Raw genomic sequence first — 22,330 nt, forward strand, 5'->3', positions numbered from 1 at the left:
TGAGAAAGCGTTCCAAACTTTTAGTCACTCTCCTGTATCATTTATTGGGACAATATTTTCCAGATTGTTGCCCCCCAATACATTTCAAGAGTCAGAATACCAAATTTGCCAAAAAATTAAAAAAATATGTTTTTATTCTGAGAAAGTGCTTTTTTGTTTAATTTTTTTCGTTAAGCTCCTTCTCTGACCATTTGTGAATTTATAATAAAATGAGTGTTCAATACAAGAATATTGTGCGTTATAAAGCAATTGCTCTATCAGTCTATGACTTAAATACAAAACTCACTTTCTTTTGTTAATTTTCATAAAGAGAAATGAAAATGAATTGATTCAGTCATAAAAGTTTACTTATTATTAATTCAGAACTTAAACTGTATATGCAACATATTAAAAGTGTAGAATATTTTTGATTGACTGTAATAAATAAATTGAGAGTAATTAATAATTGAATGTAATAAAATTTTTATGTTGCATTATAATGTAAAATAAAATATTAAACGCTACGTTTTTCAAGTGAGCGAAAAAAGAGAAAAAATTAGATTTTGAAAAAATTAGATTGATAAAATTAGAAATTAGATCTCCTAAAACAAAAAAACGTTGGACGCATCACTTTCAAAAGACGGAGAGGGAAATTGGTGAAAGGATTAATTATCACCAACTTTTAATCTTACCCCCCCCCCTCTCTCTCCATCTATCTCTATCTCTAGAAAGTGATCGGCCCATATTTTTCGTTTTAGATGTAACAAAAATAAAAAATTATTATTCTTTTTCAGTCCACCCAAAAAACATAGATCTTAAAATCTTTATTATATATATATATTTCTAGTTTTGGACCTGTTAATGCTTGAAAAGGGTCGAAATTTTGATTGCCAATAAAATGGTGATAAATTTTGTTCGCAATTTTTCGGAAGCAAATGTAACTTGAACAGTCATCAGACGCAGAGCTCCAATTCCAGTTCCACAGTTGAAATTTGAGGATTCTACTTAAAAGGCCAAAAAAAAAAAAATCGTAACAAAAAATTCTCTTTAGTAATAAAATAACGAGGATTTTAGCTTTCGGTGGTTTGGAAGCAATCGTAACTTGTTTTGTCAATTGAATACAAGTTGAATTCGGAGCACTTCAGCTACATAGAAAGTGATCAAAATATATATCTCTAATACGTCCTGTTAGTCGATAAAATGGTAATAAACTCTGTTTGCTGTGGTCAGGAAACGAATTGTATTCTCAATAAGCACGGAGCTCAAGTAAAGATTTGAGTACTCTAGCTAGTCGGGAAGAAGTAGAAATTTCAATTGCCTCTTACTATCGTTACAAACACGAAAGTGAGTTAATTCAGTTAATTTTAATAATAAATACTGTATGTAGCAAGAAAACTATTATAAATTCACGTAGAATTGTTGCAGGCTTACCAACACTCTCAGAGATGAAAAAAAAGTTTTCGTCATTTTTATTAATTATTTATTCCGTTTTTAAACAGTATTGAGCTTCTGTTCGTTTTTTTTTTATTCTCTATAAAAATTCGTTAAAGTCCTGTAATTTTTCATACGAGTATTAACTTGAGATCCGCAGTAAAAATATTTTTTTTCACTTAATTTTCAGCTAAAATTAAAAAGGCATGTTAAAACACATTACGGCACACCTGGAAAGTTTGAATATAAAATTCCTTTATATTTCGTAGAATTAAAATGAAAAAAAAAAAAATAGCTAGTGGCCCAGGGAATTTTCAAAAAAAATGAAACACCAGAATTGTCAAAATTATTTTAGTTCAAGATCACAAAATATGTGATTAGCATTAAAAACTCTTCAAAGAGTCAATTGAAAAAATTTTGATTCCCGCTATAGATCCTCTGCAAAAACTGGTTGATTTTTCAGTTATAAAAATTTGCTTTAGCAAACTTATTTTAATTTTATTTTAAAAAATAATGTTTTTTTATTTGAGATGATATTTTTAATTACATTTAAGGAGCATCAAAATTTTTTGAGTGCTTAGGACCTCTGAGGCTCTTAATCCGGCCCTGGCTATTCTTTTGACGTAACTTGTCTCTGAAATTTTTATTGGCTAAAGAACAGATTAATGCGATTAGTGTGATGACGTCACTCACAGGGAACTGCAAGTGACGTCATCGTAGGTAAATCGTGGCATTTTTAGATTCAGATGACAATATCGGGTTCGACACACACGCTTGACGTCGCTTACATTTATCCAATTAAATCTAAATTAAATAGTACGGCATAATCACTTCATTTCTTCTCGAGTTGCAAGTACCCAATTGTTATAAATAATTTACTTTGAGACTTTGAAAAAAGACAGTAGTCTCAAAAATTAAAGACCTGTGAGAGCATCATAAATTTTTTTAAAAAATAATTACAATCAAATACAATTGATACAGAAAATGCATTGGAAAATGAGCATGGAATTACCCTAATATACAGATAATGTTTCTTTGACTAGTTATTTTTGTAAACATTTTATTAAATTGAAATAATTTATTCGTTTTTCTTAATACTTTAAACTTCATAGAGACGAATTGATAAATTATTTATAACAATTCTGTTATATATTATATAACTGTATTTACAGCAAATAAAGCATTAAAAATTCTTTTTCAGTAAACATCAAATTAAAACTTCGTATCCTAAATTATTTTACAAAAAATATCCATTTATGTTCGGATAATTGTTTACGACCCAAATCAAATCGAATGTTAAATTTAAATAATAATTTACGAGGGACTTTTCCCCTATTATTACGGTGCTTAATATTTCTCCAGGTTTCTCTTTCAAAAACTTTTTTTTCACTTGCATTTCTTGCAACTTTGCCAAAGAATATATAATGTGTGCACTTATATATTCTTTGACTTTTGCTATCGACATTCGAGGAATTTTGTATTCTTCTAATGCGGCACGTGTGGACATAATGGAAAAGAAGAGTTTCCGAAAAATAGAAATTTCAACAATATGCACAGGTGTTCCATGTTCACCCCTTCCATTTCCTGGAACGATATTAATTGCAGAAATGTAGTGTGTTTGTGGCAAAGCCGCTTTTTGCCAGTTTTTAGAGTGATCTCGCAAAATTGATCTTATGGAGTAAAGACATGAAATGTTGATTTTTTAAACTTGAAATTTTTATTTTTATAAGTTGAAAAAGATTAATTTCTAATACCTCTTTTCCAATAATCTTTAGTTTTGTTGTTAGTACTAGTAGAAACGCTTTGTCTCTTTCATAACTAGCAAGTAGTTTTTACAACATGCTTCTCTCCTCAGCTGAGAAGATGACAAATGCGATGGATGACAGATGGACAATAGCATAGCCAAAGGCTATGTTGAAACCGACATTGCTCTTTGATTCTGTTGCTGGTCTTTATCTTCGGCAAGTTCAAAGAGTTGAATTCTATATGTCACATCTTCTAACGAACTTTTTTTTAACAGGAAGTTTTGTATCTCTCGCCCCAAGAAACTAATTTATGTCTTTCAGGGGGTGAGATGAGGTCCCTTTTTACTGTATCCCAGAATACATTGCAGCATAATGACCACTGACCATACCCTGCTGATTACCCTCATCCGCAGTTCGTATAATTTTTAAAGAGCATTGGACGTCTTTCATTTTAAAGTGTTTAGTTAAAAGCTTTAGCAATTTTGTTCAAATTGGGATAAGTTAACTACTTGCTAGTGGTAAGCAATGTTTTAAAATGTATGTATGCATTTATATGTTTATAGTGTAGTATATAATTATCGATATTTCCCCTACTTTTTTGACTTTTTTATTATTTTTTTTTGTTGATGAATTACAGTTGAAATGATGAAGCGAAAATAAGAAAATCCCTTTAAATGTTTCATTCTAATTTGATACAGAAAATGCAAAAAAGGTTTTTTATTTTTATTAATTCGGTACTTGATTATTTAGTTACCAAATACAAAAATGTGTAAGCAAACTAGAAATTTTGTGAATAATATTACAACTCCCAAGCCTTAGGTTTGTGTCCCAGGCTCTTGTGATCAATCTCAGGCCACTTAAGTATTTTTTCAGGCTTCGTTTGAAATAGAGAACCCATGCACAGTTAGGATACAGCTTTCAAAACTTTAAATATCAGCGATTTTATAGTTCAAGTGTATTTAGAATTATTTTTTAGAACCTTTTTTTAGATGTACTTAATTTTTTCAGAACCTTTTTCGAAATATTTGATAGACCAAGTATAACACTGCTCTAAGAAAATGTTAAACTCTTTCAAAATGTAATGGGTCGTTGCGACTTTGTTGGTTCCAAGTCAATTTTCCATAGATTAATCCTAATTTAAAAACAATTTTGTTTTTATCCCATTTTCACAAGAGCGATGCAATTTAATTACGTTTCGATTATGAAGTACCTCGTTTCAAATCTTCTTAGTCTTTAGTAGAGATCTATCATTATTTTAAAGATATACTTTTATCTATTTATTTAATTAATTTTTAGTAAAGAATGTAAATGAACAAAGTGCACTTATTAACATTGAAAAAATGAAAGAAAATCACTTTATGTTTTATAAAATATATATTTTTACTAAATACATACATATTAATTAAATTTTTAATAATTTTTATATTAAATATAGTAATGTAGTTATTAAATTACAGCTTATAATTAATGAAATAAAATTATTTTTTCTTTGGCGCTTTATTTATTTACAAAGAGTAGATTTAAAATTAACGATGATTGTAGGAAAATAGAAATTATTTTAACTAAATAATCAGTATCACCTGAATATTCCGTATTTTGACATTTAAGAATCGATTTTATTTTTTATTTAATTTAAGAATTATTTCTTACTGTTATCCACGCTAGAAATTTGTGTATTAAACCTTCTAAGCGGAAACGGTGGGTTGAATCATAACTAATATGTGCAGTGCGCCCCCCTCTTAATCCAAGGGAAAGTTTTTCCTGTAGCTGACTCAGTTCTGGGTTTACAACTACTGATATTCAACTCCGTAGCGTTGTAATTTTGAACCGAAACTTAAGGCAAGAAAAATCCTAGATCAGTACCCCCAGAGGTATGATTTGTTATGGAAACATGGTGGACGTTGTGACTCGACAGATGTAGCTTGCATCAGTCACCATTTACTACACGGGGAATCTTCGGCAGGCGGGGATCGAACCCACGACCTCTTGGACATCTTTCATTCTTTCCTTAATATTGAGAAATGATTGAACCTGAAGCCCTTCTTGAAATGATCCTTCCTTCACCTCTTCTTGAAATTATTAAACTTGGTAACCATAGTCACCGCCCCTACTCCAGAGGGGAGTGCTTTAAACAGACAGACCATATCTCATTTCCCAAATAGTTTGAAACAATGTCGTCGTAATTTTGTGACATGCTAAAGAATGAGTCAAGAGCGCAAAACTTTTTTTTTTGGTTTGTTTTTGCCGTTATTTTTAAAAAATTTTCCCAATATTTCTTATACCTGCCGTGTTTCTGGAATGAATAAAATCCTAACGTCTCCATGCCTTTAAAATTAAATGGTCCCGCAGTGGACTGATTGTTAAGACACGGTTCCCAGCAGATCATCGAAGTCAAGCATCACTGGCTGCGGTCAGTGCGCGGGTAGGTGACCACTTGAATTAGACTGCGTAGGGACCGCAGGTGTGCGGTATTGGTCCTCGTTAAACTGTACTACCGTAAAGTGCTCGACTTCGAGTGCAGGTCATCGGGCTACCGAAGCGGGGGGTGCCATCCCCTCTGCAGAGGATCATCTTCAGGGATGTTTCCCAGACAGTCGCCAATAGCTCATTGTGCAGCTCAAGTGCGACGTAAATTAACTACAACAACAAAATTAAATGCTTTCATTGACAATGAGTCATGTGTCTTAAAAAAAAGTCTCAAATGAATTATTATTAACAGCATAAGTGAAACATCTTGAATTCCTTTTGAAGAATAGTATTAACATTCTTCTCTTTGATGGTGGTAATTAGGATCTATTTTCAAAAAGTTTGTGAATAATAGATTGCTTTTCTTAGGTGGCGTATTGTTTTCAAATTAAAACATGTAACCTTTGTTATTTTTGGAAAATCATAGAATGGAAAATAGCTACCCTAAATCGGCGTTGAATTACGTAAGAAGTGAAAGGTAGCAGGTGCTCTGATGAAACAATTTCGGGAAATATCCATCTTTTTCTTTTAAATTCGAATTTGCATAGCGTTTTGAAATCATAAATTAACAGTTTATTATTAGCCCATATGCATGTTATTATTTATAGATTTGCAGCTATGTTATGTAACGTAAACGATAAGTTATCAAGAACATTAGAATTGAGATGTCATAAGAGATTTAAGTTCAAGTAATGAACAAGCCTGTATAAAGACGCCAAAACACATCTTTCAAAATTTTTATGTTGACAATTAATATCTGTCAGCTATAACTATAGAGAGCTTGCATCAGCATGATACTGTTCGTAATTAAAAATAGCTTTTTAGTTTTAAATCAAAGTTGCCTTTAAAAAAATTAATTGGGCTATGTTTGTCTCTTTGTGAAGTACAGAATTTATAACGTTTTTTAGTTTCATGTAAGTGTCTTTAAGAAGTAATCTCAGTTGTTTTTCAAATTTATTAACTAAAAATTGCTTTTCTGAATGTAAACTCTGTATTTAGTATGCGGTGTTTACTTAATGTTATATTAAGTTAATGTTGTACATATTTTAAAAGCATCAAATAGATTTTCTTCTATTTCTTATAGCATAAGGTTACTATTGTTTTATTCATTATCATATAATGCTCAGTGCTCAAAATAAAAAAAGATATCACCTTCAATAACTATCGTTCTAATGATCTGATTTTTACAAACTAAATGTCAATCTTAATGGTACCAGAGGGTGACTTTAAATATGCTAATTAGTTAGTCCTAGCCCTTAATTAAGTTACGAAATTAGACACAAAAACGTACTCTGAATAAACACTTTTTTTTTACGTATTTCGATTCCTGACCCTCAAAATATCGAAAAAACTGGGGTGCATGGAAGCTATATATATTTGGCGTAATCCCCCTCCCCCCGAAAAAAAAGCGCCAGCACTTTTGCCAGAGTAGAAGGAGTAATTTAAGATTAAGACAATCATGACCAAAAGTGCGTGGTAGACAAGAGAGAAATACTTAACGAATATTCGTTACTTAGCAACCAAGCTGCGACAATAAAATGGCTTCTCCACAAAATATTAAATTGGGTATAATATGAAAAAAACACAACTACTTCGATTTAGTAGGAACAACATATGACGCAATGCTAAACGAATGGAATTTAGTTGTTGTTTATTTAGTTATTGTTATTAGTAGTTGTTGTTATTTGTTTTAGTTGTTGTTGTTTATTTAGTTGTAGTATTTAGTTTCAATAACTTTTCTTTATAATGCAATAAAATCTGGCGAGCAGCTATTTAAACGATCGAACACTTCGTTTGTTTATTTGTGGCTTGAAGTTAGGCTCGCAGAAAATGCCGTTCATGGGTTAAATTTAGTAGGAACAACACAACCTGTGCCTGTGACGTAGGCTATATTATACCCAATTGTATGACAATTTATTTATTCATTTTTTGAAAACAAATTGATAATTTAATATATATACAGCGGCCTAGGCCAATAGGCCCATACGCCAAATACAATGAATCATTTAAAAGGTCAACAGACCCTTATATAAATAAAATACAAAAATTATATGTATATATACAATACAAAACTTATTAACCCTCATATAAATAGAATACAAAAATTATATATATATATAATACAAAAATTGTGAACCCTGAGACAACCAGTAAAAACTGAGTGAGCTGTGAGCCAGAGCTGGTGGAACCCTTAATACAAGACAAAAAATCTAACAATTCACCAAAAACCGCCGTAAATACAGCTCATAAAACCGCCAAAAGGTGAAAGGATAAAATGACATAAATGAATATAGTGCTAAAATTGAAAAGTTAAAACTAAGACAAAATCACAGATGTATACACTTGCCAATAGGGCATTGAAAGGATCCAGCCAATCAAGCCAGCTTGAATCCTGCTGGTGGAACCAAAATAGTGAGGGTGAAGTAGTAACAGGTAGTTAAAATGAAGAACAACAAGTAAAGCAGAGTAAATTCAATTAAAGTACAAAAAAACAGAGGATAAAATACCAATAGATACAAATTGATAATAGGAGTTTTCAAAAATCAATAAATCTTAATAATTTCAATAAATTTCAAAAATGTGTCTTCTATTTTTTACACATTCACTCAGCTCGTAATTTATAACTTCTCCACCAAATATTAAATTGAATGACAATTTATTTATTCATTTTTTGAAAACAAATTGAAATATTCAAAAGAATATTAAACTTGTGTAATATATCTGAACAATATGTGTGCAATGGACAAAATATTTTTATCACCGTTATAAAAATAACTTTAAATAAATAGCTTGCAATATCATGTTCATATAAAGAGAAGGTGTAACACAAAAATTTATTGTTGATGTTATCAAAAGAGCAAAGTTTATATGATTACTATTAATGCTATTATTTAAAGAGAAATTTCGCAACGCACCACGGTTACGATGAAAATACTGTTAAAAAAATAACCTTTCAAACATCAGAGAGAAAAAGACAAAGAGGAAGACGTAGAACAAGATAGTTAGAGAAGTACTTAAAGGACCTGGGAGTTAATAGATGGAGAAATATAGCATCGAATAGATCTAGATGAGGTAAGCTGACTGAGACGGCCTCGGCTGGTAACCGGCTGTAGTGCCTAAGAAGAAGAAGATGGCGGCACTAGTTACTGTAGTTAATAGTTCCGTAGAGCTTTTAACCTATTGAAATCAAAGATATCGATTTACTATACTATAAAATTTTCTTTTTTATAAAGTGGGCCCCTTTTCCTATCATCTTCCATGAAAAAAGGTAAAATTTAATGACTCGTGATTAGCATAAAAAACGAGTTTTACGCATTTTATTCCTGAAAGGAATAATGAAATTTTTTTATTTTCATCATTGTCACTAGATAGCAGCATCGTGCTTTGATTTGCCATATCAAGCCTTCTTTAAAATGCCTTTCAGGTTAACGTTGTATTTTTTACCTGGGTAGAACCTATTACTGTGTCCGAGCACTGAAGTCCGCCGGTGCTGTTTTGGGGTATAAATCAGGACTAGCGGCAGTTTAAAGCGGGTTTTGATTTTTTTGTTTTTGTTCAAATAATAAAATTAATGCCGAATATGTCATTATTTGAAACTATATAAAACATACATAAAAAACTTGCTTTATTAGAAACCCATTCACAATAAAATATTTAATGGAATTGAAAATTAATAATTTTCAATTTCATTTAAAGTCTTATCTCGAAATTCTGATTTTCAATCAAACATTTTCTAAAAATCAAAGTACTATAATTCTTTAGTGCAACATCACACAAAAGCTTCGATGTATTAATTTATTTTATTGTTACACTTATTTATTATTGTTGTTGTTGTTCATTTACGTCACACTAAACCTGCACAATGGGCTATTGGCGACGGTCTGGGAAACATCCCTGAGGATGATCCGAAGATATGCCATCACAATTTTGATCCTTTCCAGAGGGGATGGCCCCTCCGCTTGGGTAGCCCGACAACCTGCATGCGAAGTCGAGCACTTTACGGTAGAACAGTTTAACGAGGACCAATACCGCATACCCTCGGTCCCTACGCAGACTGATTCAAGTGGCCACCCACCCGCTACACTTATTTATTATTACACCTTATACAGGCTTATGTGCATATTAGGTTGGTAGTTTATCTACGTCGCACTAGAGCTGCACAATGGACTTTTAGTGATGGTCTGGTAAACATTCCTGAGGATGATCCGAAGACATACAATCACAATTTTTGATCCTCTGTACAGAGGATGGCACCTCCGCTTTGGTAGCCCGACGACCTGCTCGCGCAGTAGAGCACTTTACAGTAGAACAGTTTAACGAGGACTGATACCGCGCACCCTTGGTCCCTACGCCCGCACGCTGATCAAAGTGGTCACCTACCTGCTTACTGACCGCACCTAAGCCATGCTTGACTTCGGTGTTCCACTGGGGAACGTGTCTTCATGATCAGTCCTCTGCGGAACATGTATGTATTACAAAGTAAGTTTTGTAAGCCCTTGTCAAGTTGGCGTAAGCCGAGTTCTTGTCAAGTTCTCAAACGCAAGTTAGAGAAGGACATGAGGAAGGGTCACCGAGGGATACGGTGGGATTCAAGCCCAGTACCTTTCAAGCCACAGAGTGTCTGGCAGATGAGACCCCTCGGCTAGGGAAGCTCCATTGATACTCCCACATATGCAGTCTCGTATGATTATTACAAAGTTTACCTTATCAAGTTGAAGAATAGATAGCGCAAGTTAGAGAAGGACATCACGAAGATGCAAATAGTGTTACAGCGGGATTCGAACCCGCCACCTCCAAGCTACAGAGCGTTAGGTGGAACGGTGGGATCGCTAGGGCAGGCAGACTCATAAAGCTTCCAAAATACTACCAAGTTGCCACGAAGTATATGGAATTCACAGTGGGTATTCCTCATGAAATGAATTTTGAGTTTGATGCTTTTACTTAAAAACTTTTTTCTATGGGTAAGTTTTGTATTTCTTCCTATGCTTAATTTTGTATTTTTAAATTCTTTAAAAGTATAGTAAAATATATGCTTCACCTTAATAAAAGTATTTTTTTTTGTTTCAATTTTAATAGTTGAAAAAGAAACGTAATATAGATCGAACCAGGTTAAGTCTTAACTAGTAATGATGCCTTCAAACTTTTTTTTTAAATACTGTCATAATGTGTCAATTATTATAATTGAATTAAAAAAATCGTTCTATGTTCTATTAAAAACAAAGCACGTTTTTTAAATTTTCATGAATGTTAGCAGAACCAAACGAACGATTGTTAGAAACGAAAAACAATTTCAAACAAATGTTTAACATAACAATTTATACCAATAAATTGTTTTTATTTAATAAAAAAAGGAAATCAAATTTTTATTGAATATAATTTTATTCGTATAGTTATATCCAATGCTTTTGTTTGAAAGTTTTTACTAAAATCTAGAACATTTCGTTAGAAAATTATTTTTTGGATTTTAGTTTTTTTTTTTTTTTTTTTTTTTTTTAAATTTCTGGTTTTTTAATTATTTCAGATTTTCATCAGCAAATAATTTTAATATGATTGACATATTTCTTCAGAAGGATGTTAAGAAGTTACTCAAAAATAAAAATATTGTCTTTATGGGAGATTCTAGTAAGTGTACTTATGTTTTAAACTTTGTTTATTGCTTGATATAGTGTTTTAAGAAATATAGATCTAAAAGTATGTAATGTAACTTTTCAATTTTTTAAAGATAGTAGAGAAATTAAACAGTTTGGTGTTCTGCATTCGTTACTTGTGCCATTGAATTATACATTTTGGTGTACTGTATTTGATACTCGTATCTTTAAATTAAACATCCATCTAATCATGTACATTTAATTTAGTTACAGACTATTTTAGCTTATTTAATATGAATATATTATTGCTATCAAAATTCTAATTTCTTTGCTTACGTCTATCGCAAATTTTTTCTTATTCAATATGTTTCTTATGTTTAGATATAAGAGCTTTATATAAAGATATACTTTGCTTGTTGGACAAAAATAGACTCATTGCCCAGAGTATTCTTAAGAAAAAAGTAAGATTTATTTCTATTAAATAAATTTTTAATATTAACCAATCACTTGTTTGTTGACATTGATTATTTCTTTGACTGTTTGCTTTAGTATTTTATAAATTTCAATATGTTTTTTTGCATCACAAGCTGTTTCGCATTGAAATCAGTGGCAAAATTGCCGATTGCAATGCAAGATTGCAGATAGATTATTGCTTTAAACAGATAAAATGCCCTAATTTTCACCCCAAAAGCTCTCCTCTAAAAGGAGTTTGAATTTTTGAACTAGACATAATTTAGATGACTGAGTCAGTTAATGAATGAATAAGTGAACTACTTTTAATGTTTTTTCTTCGATTACTTACTGTAAATTAATAAAATATTTTGTAGTTAATTGATTTTATTTACTAAGAGAGTGGATTAAACTTAGGTTTATTTAAGAAAGAGAACTAAAATTGTTTTTTTTTCTTTTTAAAATTAATCGCACTATTTTCCCTTGTCAGTTAATCCATACAGTTGCTTCTAATTTCTAATTTTTCTAAATGTCTTAATTAGAACAGTTTCTATAAAATTTCGATATCTTTCACAATTATGACAAGAATTTCCCAATTTCTTTTTATAAATTTTTTCCTTCTTTTTTATCATTTATTTTTCTGCAACGAATACAATTATTTAGCAATTTTATAATAATATTTTTTTATCTGTTTATATACTGTAAAGTACTGTTTAAAAACAAGGTGCTACTACTTTTACGTACAAGTTCATCACCGTCTTTAATATATTTTTTGAGGAGCCTTGTCTAAAGTAAAGAATTAACATTCAAGCTGTTGAAAAACAAAAACGCTAGCGAAAACTATCAAATAACTAGTGAGGAAAGTAGAACTGAAAATATAAAAAAAAAATACCAGTGGAAATAATAACGATAGTTATTGTTTTTGATATTATTCTCCCCGCTTTCTTCAATAGTGATTCATCAGATTATGATAGATTTTATCGATCGTCGTCGCTAAAATATTAATTTGCGAACCCTTATCCTCTATATTTTTTCGACTTCATTTCATTCATTTTCAACTATATTCTACATGACAAATATTCTAAAACTATCATTTCTAACATACATTTTATTTCTAATATACATTTTAGGGAGAAACTTCCTGTTTTGGTGATAGATTGGTGTCTGGAACTCTAAAATATAATGGTCGGGAATATAGAGAAGAAAGAAAAAGATATCATGAAGATACTACACTTTCTTTTTATTTCCTGACTCGAGTTTACGATAAATACGCCAAAAAAATTCTGAATGATTTGTCAAATGATCCACAGAATATGCCTGATGTAGTGTTACTCAATAGTTGCCTATGGGATGTGACAAGGTATGTTAAAAAGAATGAATTTATGAGCTTTGACATTGTTTCGCTTACAGTAATAAAATTATAATTAGTGAACGAACATTGTTTCACTTATCTGGATATTTCAATTTTTTTGTGACTGTTTATAGCGCCACTTTTTTTTAAAAGTAAGGTACTAAGTTTTATTAAATGCTTTCATTAACGTTTAATATAAAAATTGGTATACTCTGAGATGATATAGTGTAGTACACTATCTGGATTATATTTTATTAATAATTCCTAATAATACACTTAAAATACGAGTACAATTCATTGAAAACTATGTAAATAATAAATAAAAATTGTATGTTTCTCTTTTTATTTTTTAGAAAAATTTGAAGCGTTCCATAATCGCAGTCTTTAATATATATTTTTAGAACACTTATGGAAGGTGAAGTCAAAAAACATGTGCTCATGTATATCAAAACTAGGAAAAAACAAAATCAAAATTTGATGAATCACCATTGAGAAAAGCTTATTTAAGAACATAACTATCTGTTTCATTGTCCAAAAATACAATATTTGAAATACGATTATCAGAATGGTCCTCAAGATACGATTATCAGAATGGTCCTCAAGATACGATTATCAGAATGGTCCTCAAGATACGATTATCAGAATGGTCCGAACCTCTGAATTCACCTGATAATCTAATAGGTTTTGTATTTTTATTCCCGTCTTCCTTGATAGTGATTTGTCGCTAGATTTTAATAGTTATTTATTGATTTTTGACCCCAACGCGTAGACTTTTATTGAAGAATTGAAATAATATAAATTAAGAGCAGTGATTACAGTACGTCCTGTTCACAGATAATTCGAATTTGTTGAAAATTTCCAAAAGCAATTTTAAAAAGTTTTACAGGTAGACCTTAAAAACTCCTTATTTAGTTGTCTTATAAATACTCAATTAGTGCTACATACATACTTTAATATAGTATAAAATATAACTTCTAGTAGACAACTTGTAGCGTTTTGAAAATAATAATGAAATTTATTATATTTATAGATGGGGACCAAATGGCGTTGAACTTTACAAAAAGAATTTGGTTCGTCTGATGAAAGACTTGAAAGAACGAATGCCTGATTGTTTAGTTATTTGGGTTACAGCTCCACCCATTGCATGTGATCCAAATGGAGGTTTCCTAGTGAAAGAAATTGAATTTTTGAAATATTCTATACGCTTTCATGTTGTGGAAGCTAATCATTATGCTAGAAAAGTTAGTGAAGTTTCCTTTTCCATCATTTTAAAAAATTGCTTTATGTAAAAAACTTTTTTTAATTTTATGAACTACGGCTTTAAAACCACTTTGCATTGAGGTCCGTTTTAAATCTATAATTCATTAGGTTAAATTTTTGATTAACACTAAACATAGTTTAAAAGAACGAACTGTGCTTAACGAACTTAAACACAGTGTTAGAGAATTTATTTAATTTCTGTCTGATTCTCTACGTACTGATTTTTAGAAAATAATACAATGGTTTCATTTAAAAAACATTTGGAAATTTTTTATAATTGAAAGACAAATATTTTAATTGAAAATAATTGAGCTTCCCTTTTTTATCTTTTTTTTTATAAAAGCAGACTCACCACTACCGCTCAGATCTCAGCAGACACTAGGAGGAGAAAAGTTCTTAGGTTTGATACACTGTATACTACTGAAATTAACTCTCTTTTAGTGACTAAGATCTGAATCCTATTTTTTCCCTTCAAAATAACACTATGTTTAATCTAAATACACGTTTTTGAGACTAAATAATGAATTCTGTTTTGAATATTTAAGTTCGTTAAGTTCATTCGTTCGATCTCGAATAATTAAGTTTGCTAAATTGATTATTCGAGGGAACGGAATTTGAAATCAAATAGAATTCATTGAGAAATAATCCTTTTTAAAGAGTAGTCATATAGCAAGTTAATAGTCAAAACGCAGCATATAGTACATATGAGTATCTCGAACCATATAAAGATATAGACCTGACGAACTTACCGCCCGAATCATTGGCTGTTCAAATTTACCAAGTAGCCAGATACAGTCAATAATACGGTTTGGTTTATTAATCATTCATCTACTATAATCACCAACTTAGACCTACTGATTCATAATTGGATAGTCTATTTTTTGTTATTTTATGTTTTTGTACTGAAATGCTTTTAAATAAATGAATGTAATCTAGGTAGTTGTTGATCATGGATTCGATGTTGTGGATTCTCATTACCATCTTCAACTCCAAATTCATAGGAGGACTCCTGATGGGATTCATTGGTATCCTGAAGCTGTTCGATACGTCACTAACTTGCTATTAACTCACATTAGTATTGCGTGGAATGTCTCTCTTCCTCATAGGTAATTTATAATATAAATTTAAAATAATATTTTCTTGAGAAGTTGTCTATTTTTAGCCTATTAAATTAAAAAAAATATACAGGAAATCAGAAAAATGTATCGACAAACATCTCGAGGAGACAGGGATTTTACATAAGGTTTATTATATATGTATATAAAAGGTTGATAAAACCTAGAACTGAAAACATCATTGTACGCATTGTACGGTGCTATATCATCATTGTACGCTGCTAGTTTGTGCTCGGCAACTGATTACTGCAATGCTTCTGTGCAAGGAGTAGCACAGGGTGGTTGCTGCTGATGCCCCCCACATTTATTTGATTTATCAAAGTTTGATCTCTTTCTGTGAGAAGCTTTCAGATACCATGTACCACGAGCCTGTGAAGTATGCAATGAATCTGGTTGTAGGACTCGTTGAGCAGTGATCGCGGAAGTATCTCAAGAGTGGAGTGGGGGGGGGGATTCTCCCTCCCTGAATGTATATACAGAATTAACAGAGTCCCAATTATCTGACCCTCACAGAATGGCAATCAAATTCGAATTTGCAATTTTAAAATTTAATTGGTTCGAATTGAAATAAAATTAATAAAAGAAATTTCTTATCTATAAATTATTTATCTCTCAATTATCGGTATTTTTTTTAAAATTAAGTTTCACAGTTTCTTATAATTATTTTTAATTTTTATTCTGTTCACTGTTACATTTGAAACCAAGACTTTACCCATCGGTCAGCATATTTCCTCTGTGGCGGGGGGATGAGTAAGAGATGATTTGAAAGCAGTTTTCACCAAGGAAATGTTAAAGTTCGCTTGAAATAGAAAAAAATTTTTATACCACTATTTTTTTTTAGAATTTTTTCAGACGCAAAAAATTCGGCATTTTTTTATTGTAAATTTAATTTAACAAAAATTGAGCGAAAAATTTTAATCCTAAAAAGGGCTGTGTCCTTTAATTAACAATTATGAGGGGGCTAAAGCCCCCTTGGTTCTGCGATCCCTGCTCCTGAGCTGTTGCAACACTCGAAGAAATTCGCGGAATGTGAGGCATACATAGTTGTATGTATGCCTCGCATTCTGACCTGCATATTGTATGATGATGATGTTAACTTCGAAGTTATATTTGTAACATCATGAACCGAGTTAATTCAGAACACTATTTATGCATCTAATAAATATTTCTGTTTATTCTGTCTTTTAACCTTAAAGATTATTTTATCTTTCCTGCCACATTTCCCTGAGGTTTCCGGAGGCGGGGGGGGGGGTTGTTTAATTTTTAATCCTAATATTTCTTCAAGGATTGGTGAATGCAGTAAGTAGGCGTGGGACCTACCGTGTATTTGGTAAAAAAATGTACCTTTCATAATTCAAAAGTACCGTATATTCCGGCGCATAACGCGCCCCGGCGTATAACGCGCACCCGTAATTTCTAATTACTTTTTTAAATTTTAAGATATACTCTTCGTATAACGCGCACGAAAATTTGTATTGTACATGTGCAATATCTCATCTTTCAAGATCGTAAATAAAAAGTATTTTTCCCTATCTTTTGAAAAAATAAAAGAACTGAATTTGACATGCATGTGAGGGCTAGAATTGAAAGAGCAATAATGTGATTCTGGATGGACAAAAATGGTGCTAAATTGTGGGTAAAAAACATCTGGCAAATCCGTCCTGGTTGCGTAAGAAAACCAGAAAGCCTTTTAGAGTGGGACATGTTTAGGTCCCACCTTACAGATAATACAAAAAAAGTTGTAATTATAATACAAAAAAATTTTAATGATTGTAATTGATAGCGGAAGACGAATATAATGAGCTATTTATGTAATAACGAAAATCAATGAAGTATATAGGTAAAGGTATGTTATTTCTTTAAAATAAAAGTATTTTTCTAAATTTAAATTTTTTTAATCTATAATTTTTTATATTCGGCGTATACCGCGCACCCGTAAATTCCAATGTTATTTTTTGTATTAAAAGTGCGCGTTATACGCCGGAATATACGGTACTTAAATGTTTATCCCTTTCAATTTTATAAAGACTTCACAGCAGTTCTATAAAATTATTTCAGGTTTAAATCTGACAGTTTGGAAGAAAATCCTATTTCAATTTTTTCTGAAGAGGAGGATACAATTCATCCAAATAAGGTAAAAACTACGTTTCAAAGATATGACTTTAATTTCAATTGCCCGTTCTAAGTATCAGAACTTAATCAGTTACAAAATTTCTCTCATCTATATATAGTTACTACTCCTAGAAGAAGTGAATTCGTGGATCGAGCATTAAAACAAATTTGTTTAAATATAATACTTTTTGACTGAAACCCGTATTTGTGCGAAATTTGATTAAAACTTGAAACGGTTAGTCCGAAGGCAAGTCTACCAATGATCCTTCTACCACGGAGCTACTGAAGATATTATTCGTTAGCATCGTTGAGGATGCCAGAAGCCGGAATCGATATACGAATCGATCAGACGCCGAAGTGTAATCGAACGTATGTCTCATTTTATCTTTCGATCGTGCACTCTTGATCAAGCCTTTGTAACAACAGCAGTTGCGGATCTAAAAATCTTATAAAAAAATGTTCTAAGATAGTGTTTCTTCTGTCCGCTTTCGGAACTTAAATTATTGTCTAATCAAATAAGTAAGACAAATTTAGCCTGGCTACCTTAAGTGGAACCTAAGAAGAAATATCTCAGAAGTAAAAGTTACCAAAGATAATGAAATTTTTTTTTGTCATCTGTGCGCATTTTACATAATGCTTTTAACATTATGACTTCATTTCTAAATTACAAATCCGTTATAACTGTATGATAAATTTATTGACGCAATTTCCTAGATTTCAACAACTAGGCAATATACAGGGTGGTCCTAAAATATGTGTCAAAAATGTAAAGGTAGGTAGAGGGGACCTAAATAAGCATATTTCGTATAGGATTGTGTGTGAGGTAATTAGCCTAAGCCGGTAGGGAATCGAATTTTCTGATGTCTTTACTTGTCTTTTCAGTTTCCTTTGATTCATTCTGCTTTACAAGCTAGTGCTTCAATGTGCCATTACCGCACACACATTCCTATCCGAAATATGCTTATTTATCTCCCCTCTACCAACCTTTACATTTTTGACACATATTTTAGGACCACCCTGTATAACAAAATAACTTTCGAACGGTAGCTTTTTTTTAAAAATTTAAATTGCTATAATTTTTTCATAAATTTTGTCAATAATTTCTATAAGAAGAGCCATGGTGGCTCAGTGTTCGCCTTCCAATGAGGTGAACCAGGATCGAATCCCAACCCGGACGATAGGAATTCCGCACCCGGCTCGCACCGACCACAGTTCCTACGTAAAATATCCTCAGTGGTAGGCGGATTATGGGTGAGTGTCCCCTTGCCGTCAGGTTAACCGTGCGAGGTTTCCGTGGTTTACCTCTCCATGTAACGCAAATGCGGGATGGTTTCATCAAAAAGTCCTCCAAGAAAGCAAATTTCTCCCAATGATCCAGGATCTCCCTTGTCTTCCGGATTGAGTTCAAGATTACAAGGATACGGAGTCTAACATCGGCAATCGTAAATCGAAAAATTGGATTGGCTGTTCAACGACGATTACAAAAAAATCATTTCTATTTGTACTAAGTTTCTTAAAATGATCTTTGCATATTTAAAGCGCAAAACCATTTAACATAGTTTACGCAGATTAATAGAGAGATTTTACACTTCTCAATGGCACATTAAATTTTGCAATGCGCAATGTTCGATTACTTTAAGCTTGATTACTTTAAGCTTGTGCAATGAGGATCTTGTTCAGCGGGAGGAAGAAGTTAGTCGAACGAATAGAGGTGTAAAGTTTTAGCAACACCTTTTGTTTTCTGTGGAGCTATAATGCTAAAATAATATTTTGTTAGGGGAAAAAAATAACGTTATTCACAGTAAAGTGCAATGGTTTCCTAGTGGTTTTTTGTAATGAAGGTAAATGTTGTAACATATTTAATAAACATATTAATATAAATATTTCTATGAAACATGCATAAACCTCATTTCATTGATATAAATCACTAGTATTTTTCAAAATGTGTTTCAGGTTATGTGCCATTATTTTGTCTCTTATTAACCTAGTTTAATTTACGTTTAGTATTACTATTTTTCTTGAAGCAGTTATGTTTTTCTTATAATTTTTAGGTATCATCTGTTTTAGTCAAGCCTAATGATCTTGCAAAAAGTACAAATGATAAACAGACGGAGAAAAACAAAAAGAGAGCAGAAACTTTCACTACACCTCGAAGGTATTGTAAGAAAAGGAGAAAACCTCTTAGGGAAAAATATGACAATTTTCAAGACTCTCACCATTCTTATCTTAAGAGACTGGATCGTAAAGAACGCAGTAATCGTATTCGACAGTGGAAAAAACCTGTGGAAAACCTAAATTCTAATACAGAACCACCTGTCGAGCCTAGAAATCGTTCCAAAGACTATTTTGTGTTTGGAGCACATCATTCTTCATACAGCAATCAAGAAGATTCGGAATTCCATTGGAATTCAAACAGTGAATCTTATCATGCTCAAAATAGATTCATTGGTAGTCCTAGTGCACTGCTCCCAAATCCGTATGAGAAATCTAACTATGCAGTTTCCAATTCCCCTTCGTACCATGCGTCTTATAATAATTATGATCAACAAAGATACTTCGATAATCCTATTCATAGTTCACTGCATCCAAATTCTTACGGGAATCCTAATAATGCAATTTTCAATTCAAATTCAAACCATGCATTTTATAATACTTATGATAATCAAAGATATATAGATAATCCGCCACTACTCTCCGTTTCTTATCAGAACCCTAACCACAGGTTCTTCAATTCACCTCCGCCTGGCTATCCAACTGAAACACATAATCCTTCGCAAATTCATAATATGCCTCCTGTTATAAATATACAGATTTCGCAAGACAGTATTGACAGTGATTCACGCAGAATCTTTTACGGTGATCGTCCTCCACACATATACCGATAACCAGCTAAATATTGGCCACATTCACAGCCTAAAATCGATTATATAGTAATCGATTACAATGAAATTTAAAAAAAAAGTTGTTGCTTTTTTGATATTTTATATATTCTCACTTTTTATACATTCTGTATTGATTTTAAGCTGAATTACTAACCATTTTGTACAGATGCTGTGCCATTTTGATTACAATTTCGGGCTTTTTCATTTAAAAAAAAAATTTATTTAAAAAGCTTTTTGAATTTATTTTATGGCTCAATTAGCAACTCATAACAGATTATACATCAACAGATGCAATGCTATTCGGAATACAGTTTTAACTTGTTAGCTGCCTACAATGTTGAGGAAAAAATGTAACTGTGTCACGACATACGTGCAACTAATATTTAAAGGCTTTCAGTGGCTTATTCATAAGTTTCAATAAGTTTTTTGGCAGTGATTTCAAGGCCAAATTTGTAAGAAATTTTGTGTCTAAAAATGCTTCACTGAAAACTAGCGAAATAGTAGCACTTGTTTTAAATTTAGTACTAACTAATAGATGTTCTGCTTTACTAGTAACAAATAGATGTTCCGCTTTAATATTAAAATAAAGAAAAAGTTATATCCGCCTTTTCTGCGAGGAATATTAAAATTAAAAACTTTTTAAGCTGTGTTGTTATTTGCACCCCTTCACCAAAAAATATAAAAATAGTTCGGTTCAAATTTGATTTAATTTAGGTAAATTATTGAATTAAACAATCCAATAATAAAACTTGTGTTTTTTAAAATTATTTACTCATAAAATCACATTTGCTTTGCTCATATTAAAATATAAATTTTGAAATAAGATTTTTAAGACTATTTTTTGAAATAATGTATTCCAATAGTTATGTGCGAAATTTGAAAGTTAACTTAAATACTTCTTATCGAAAATGTTAATGCATCAGTTTGTTAAATATAACATTAGGGTGCAAAAACCATTAAGATAATTAGAATATTTTATAAATTTTGGGAATTTTTACCATTTTTATTTTTTATTTTTATTTTATACGAATTATGTTATTTAAAACCCTTCTCGTAGAAAATTGTTTTTGTATCCCATTAAGCTGTTTCAACAAAAATAAAAATGGACTTATTTTAGGACATTTTAGGTTCGAAAATTTTATAGTAACTAGAAGTTTTGCGTATCTTAAATTCAATTTTATATTTATAGAATTTTTAACTGTTTAATTTAAGTATTCAATAACAATATTCTTGCATGTTGGCAAATATATTCTTTAAATTTAAATGTATGTCATACTTTGGAAAATATGTTCTTTTAATAAATATTTTTAATTTTCGATTCATTTTTAATTTTCGATTTGCAATGTTTACAAATCTAAAAATCTGAGCCAGACTAGTTGATGGCCGTCTTCCGGGGAAACCATACCACCTGAAAACATTTTTTTAAAGGAAACGCCTCTTTTTTTAAATTTGTTTTTCTCACATGGACAAATTGTGTTTTTTCCCTTTTGTACCTAAATGCTCATTAGCACGCATTTTTTTCTGTCAGACAAATGTCATTTTTATCTCACATAGCCTCTGTTGATAATGCATCAATCATTCAAAAAATTCTCAAAGGGCAAGATCAACCCACAACCTCATATCATCGAACTGTTTTGAGCAGTGTATTACAAAGCACTAATCTAAAAAAAAATCATTAGAAAAATTTTCTAAAGAATTTATTTTCAAATGCACCAATAAATTGTCCTTACAAGCAAGCATAAGGGTCAGAAAAATATTTACTAAGACTTTCTAAAAAAAAAAAAGAAGTACAAAGAAATGAAAAACATAAATAAGCATTAATACTAAAAGTTTTATCTTAAAAAAAAAGGACGTTTTGCACGTTTAAATAATATTTCTCAATACTTAGAATTTTTATTTTAAAAAGTTAAAAGACTTCTTATTTTTGAACAGTTTTCACACAATGTCACTT

The 22,330-nt window shown here is 31.2% G+C and overlaps 1 protein-coding gene across 5 annotated transcripts; it reads left to right on the plus strand.

Annotated features, from left to right (window-relative positions):
* Window positions 1–3,565: 3,565 nt before the first annotated feature.
* Window positions 3,566–21,695, plus strand: LOC122273957 (uncharacterized). 5 transcript variants are annotated; one of them, XM_087159484.1, is made up of 8 exons: window positions 3,566–3,673; window positions 11,143–11,243; window positions 11,591–11,670; window positions 12,790–13,019; window positions 14,041–14,251; window positions 15,207–15,376; window positions 17,444–17,519; window positions 19,549–21,695. In XM_087159484.1, exons 2-8 carry the CDS (start codon window positions 11,168–11,170, stop codon window positions 20,380–20,382), a joined length of 1,677 nt encoding a protein of 558 aa, XP_087015610.1. In that variant the 5' UTR covers window positions 3,566–3,673; window positions 11,143–11,167; the 3' UTR covers window positions 20,383–21,695. The 5 variants fall into 5 exon arrangements, with proteins under 5 accessions (XP_087015610.1, XP_087015611.1, XP_087015612.1 ...); XM_087159485.1 differs by having other exon boundaries at window positions 3,671–3,692; XM_087159486.1 differs by lacking the exon at window positions 3,566–3,673 and adding an exon at window positions 10,373–10,582.
* The last annotated feature ends 635 nt before the right edge of the window (window positions 21,696–22,330 follow it).

Source organism: Parasteatoda tepidariorum, chromosome 3 (assembly GCF_982258835.1).
Source record: "Parasteatoda tepidariorum strain Cologne lab strain chromosome 3, Ptep-v5.0, whole genome shotgun sequence".
Taxonomy (NCBI): domain Eukaryota; kingdom Metazoa; phylum Arthropoda; class Arachnida; order Araneae; family Theridiidae; genus Parasteatoda; species Parasteatoda tepidariorum.